Here is a 3,687-nt window from a genome sequence, read left to right as displayed (position 1 = left end):
AGCCGGGACCGGGGGGGAGGCTCGGGGCCGGGTGTTCCGGGGGGTGGAGCGGGGCCGCGGGCCGGGCTGAGCCTCCCCGGCGGGTTCTGGCGTAACCCGCCGGGGAGACGGGGCTGTTGCCCAACCGGGGTGTGGGCTCGGCGGGGGCTGCCCGTGCCTGGGGCCCCGAGGGCCTCGCCTGCAACCGGGCAGCGCCGGCCGGGGCTGGCCTCCCGCTTCTTCCCCCGAGCTGCAGAACCCGGGGCCGGTGCGTGGAGGGGAAGGGGCTGCTCCTTTTATTTTGCGTGGAAAAGGATCAAAATGTGCGAGTTTCATGGCGGGGTCTTCCCCCCCCAAAAAAAAGCGCGCCGAGGATGAGGAGGGAGCCTTCATCTGGGCTTGGGGAGGGAGGCGGGGGGTGAGAATCCCGTTCCCCCCCCACGGCACGGGGGGGGTGCATTTGGGTGGCCGGGACGGAGCTGTCACCCGTTGTCACCGGGAGCACCGGGAGCTCCGCGGCGGCGTTTCCCATTGTCCAGCCGTGACCCCGTGTCACGGGAAGGTGTGAGTGTGTGTGTGGGTGTGTGTTATTTATAGACCCCCTGGTGATGGCTTGTCCCAAGGTGAGCAGGGACCGGCGAGGGGTGACACCACCGGCCGTACCGGGGGGCTGAGGGCAGGGAAACGGCTCGGCCGGTGCCTCGGTGCTGCGGGGGAAGGGGTTGCATCAGCGGCGGAGCCCGGAGGGAGGAGGCAGCAGCAGCCCCGGGGAGCAGGGGGTTGCTGCCCTCCCTCTTATCACCGGAATAAAATTTGAAGGTGGTGGTTTTTTCCCCCCGACCTTGCTGGGGAGTGATGCGCTGGAAACTTGAAGTCAGGCACCATGTGAGCTGATGAACGCACCTTGGCGTGACTTTTTTTTTTCTTCTGCTCCCTCCCTCCTTTTCCACTTTGACTCCTCTTACACGATCCGTGTCTTAACCCGAGGGAATGTGGACCTGAGCTTCCTGTTTGCTGTGTAAGCAGGGGGGGTGAATCAGCAGTGATTTGTACTGGCTGCTGCCGAGAGCGGAGCTGCTGACTCACAGGTAGGAGCACATGCCCTCTGCCACCAGCCCCACGCTGGAAGGGATCAACCCGGCTTCTTAAAAAGCCTCCCGCCGGGACGCCCGAGCCCAGACCTCTTGCTCGGCTCCCCGGGCATCCCGTGGATGTGTGGATGGAAGGAAGAGGTGAGCCTCGCCGAAGGGACTTGTGTTTCCTGCAGGAGATGAAGCCCCAGCTGGGCCAGGGAGGATTTTGGGGGCATCTTCTGGCTGATGGCACAAGGCGATGCCCACGGGAGCAGCCGGTGCTTTCCTCGGAGGAAGTTTGGAAGCTGCTTGTGTCTGCTGCAGGTTTCTGGTTGCACGGGGCTGTTGGTTGTGCTGAAGGGGTTCATTCATTCAATTACTTCTCGTGTCTGTTTGCTGGAGATGTCACACGTGTGCCGAGTGTGCCTGGTCTCTGTTGGCTCGGGGTCCCCAGCTGACCCGAGCTCCTTTGCCTCTGTCAGGATAGAATTGATCCCCGTGCTGAATGCTGAGTGTGTGTAACCCATCTGGCTCTTCAGACCCTTTCTCCTCTCGTCCTGCCAGCCCTCCTCTGTGCCTCTCCTCAGTTTTGGATCTCCTTTGGCCATGCCAGCCCCCCGAGGAGGGTTTGCTGGATGTTGCACAGGGATGCTCACAGGTCTAGGTGCCTACACCCGCTGCTGGGACTGCAAACGCTGCTGGCAGAGCTCACAGCAGCTTCTTCTGCCTCTCTTTTTGGACAGCTTGAATTTAAGCTAAATTTTCCTTAGGGAAATCCAGCGAGCAGTCTTGGGTTTCTTTTTGTGCTGGTTGCTTTCCCTTCAGGGGCTCAAGTTGTTCAGGGTTGTACACGGAGGCTGCTGAAGCTCTCAGGTTGGCTGTTTCCATGATGGATACGTACCAAAACTCACCTGCCGTCATTTTGGTTTAGTCACGGGGTTGACTCCTGCCTCGGGAGTTTTTGGGGATGCACGTGGCTGGCCGTGACACGGGGGATAGGAATGGTGCTGGGCAAGAGCTTTGCCTCCCTCTGTGCTAAACATAGCTTGTCAGATAAACACCTTCTGGGGATTATGCGAAGCTTAGGAAGGATTTCAGCTTTCTTCCTCTTCCCATCGCTCCTATCTGCTTGATCCAAATTACCTCGCAGGATCAGGTGTGGGGGGAAGAGTCGCTTGGTTTCCCGTGTTATCTTGTGGTCAAGTCTGATGTTTGCTAAAATATGCAAAAGCTGCTTCTTGTCTTGGGTCACCAAAGCTCCCTCGAGCTGTGTTTGGGTGGCACTGGGGGAAGGAATTGTGTGTGGAGCTCTGGAGCTGCCCCTCGTGTCCTCCTTGCAGAGGTTTCCAAGGGACACAGCTCTAGCTGCAAATCCAACATGTGGCTGGTCCCGGGCGTGATTTTTTTCCAACAAAGTCTGCACCTTTTTTGGGTGAAACTGCTGCTGTGAAGGGAGGGGGTGTTGTATCCCAGAGGCTAAAGCAGAAGGGGATGAAGCCTCAGGGAGATTGCAGCTTTTATGTTCCTGCAGACACGTGGCAGAGGGTGCAGGGTCTGTGTTAGACTCTGTGCCTACAAATCCCAGCTCCTGCCTTTCCCCTGGGGGTCCAGGCATTTTTTCTGCCTGTGTGTGAAGACCCATGTGCCCATTGCAGTGGCTTTTGGCTGTGACTCAAGTGGCCCCCCTGTGCCTGGGAAGCCCCTCCTGGAGGGACAGGCAGGAGCGTTGCCGGCGAGGAGGTGTGTGTCTCCCAAAACCAGGGAGTTTGTGGGAGAAATCAGCCCTGCAGCTGCGGGGAGGGAGGATGCATGGATGGGGTCTGGAGGGAGAAGACCTGCTTGGGTTCACCCAGCTCCGGTGCCCGAGTAATTCAAAATCAAGTCCTTCTTTTGGAGGAGAGATCTTCCTCCGGGAAGATTAGGGCTGTTGGGGAGAGAGGGCAGGACCCAGGCTGTTGTTGGTGGGGAAGCAGCTCTTCTTTGACACCAAGGCTTGGAAAAATCAGCGGTGAGAAATGCCGGAACCTGGGAATAAACTGGTGCTTGTTCTGGTGGCATGTCTATTCTGGGTGGGTAAATAGGTGGTGGGGACATGTCCCTCCTTTGCCCTCCATGGGAGTGAGTGCACCACCGTTAGGCTGGTCAGTCGGCTGTGAATCCTGTACTGTCTCGTGTGCCATTCACACTTTTCCTGCCACCACCACCCCCAAAAAAAGGGCAGTTCTGCTGAAAATACACCGTGGGGCCGTGACCTGAAGAAGCCAGGCTTTGGGCTCCTGTCACCTCCAGGCAGAGCAGCTACCAGCCTGGTGTCCCCTGGGTGTCTGTGGGCAGAAGGGTTGGCAGGGCTGGGAGCTCTGGTCCCATGGAGCCAGGTTTTTATTTTAATTCTGCTCGAAGCACCGCGGAGCTTGCATCCAATTAATTACAGCAATTATATAGGGAGCGCAGCGCTTTGCCTCTGCCCTCCTCCTTGTGCTGCTTTCTGCTGGAATAACAGCAGGCGCCTGCAAAATATCAGGGTTGGATGCGATAAATATTTAGCTGTGCTTTAGCAGCCTGTTTCCCTCCCTGGAGGGATGCTCCCCTGCTTTTTTTTTTTTTTAATTTTAGTGGATAATGCTTCTCCCCGACA

At 57.9% G+C, this 3,687-nt stretch overlaps 1 protein-coding gene across 1 annotated transcript in view; it reads right to left on the bottom strand.

Annotated features, from left to right (window-relative positions):
* Positions 1-1,973, bottom strand: part of NATD1 (N-acetyltransferase domain containing 1) — an 18,293-nt gene extending 16,320 nt beyond the window's left edge. The window contains exon 1 of the mRNA XM_014936161.1: positions 1,964-1,973. Coding sequence (XP_014791647.1) covers positions 1,964-1,973 — 10 coding nt within the window. The remainder of the gene's footprint in view (positions 1-1,963) is intronic.
* Positions 1,974-3,687: the final 1,714 nt, after the last annotated feature.

The sequence above is a fragment of the Calidris pugnax genome, unplaced genomic scaffold (genome assembly GCF_001431845.1).
Source record: "Calidris pugnax isolate Ruff unplaced genomic scaffold, ASM143184v1 scaffold17, whole genome shotgun sequence".
NCBI lineage: Eukaryota > Metazoa > Chordata > Aves > Charadriiformes > Scolopacidae > Calidris > Calidris pugnax.
Note: the sequence above shows the minus strand (reverse complement) of the source record. Positions and strands in the feature narration are given on the sequence as shown.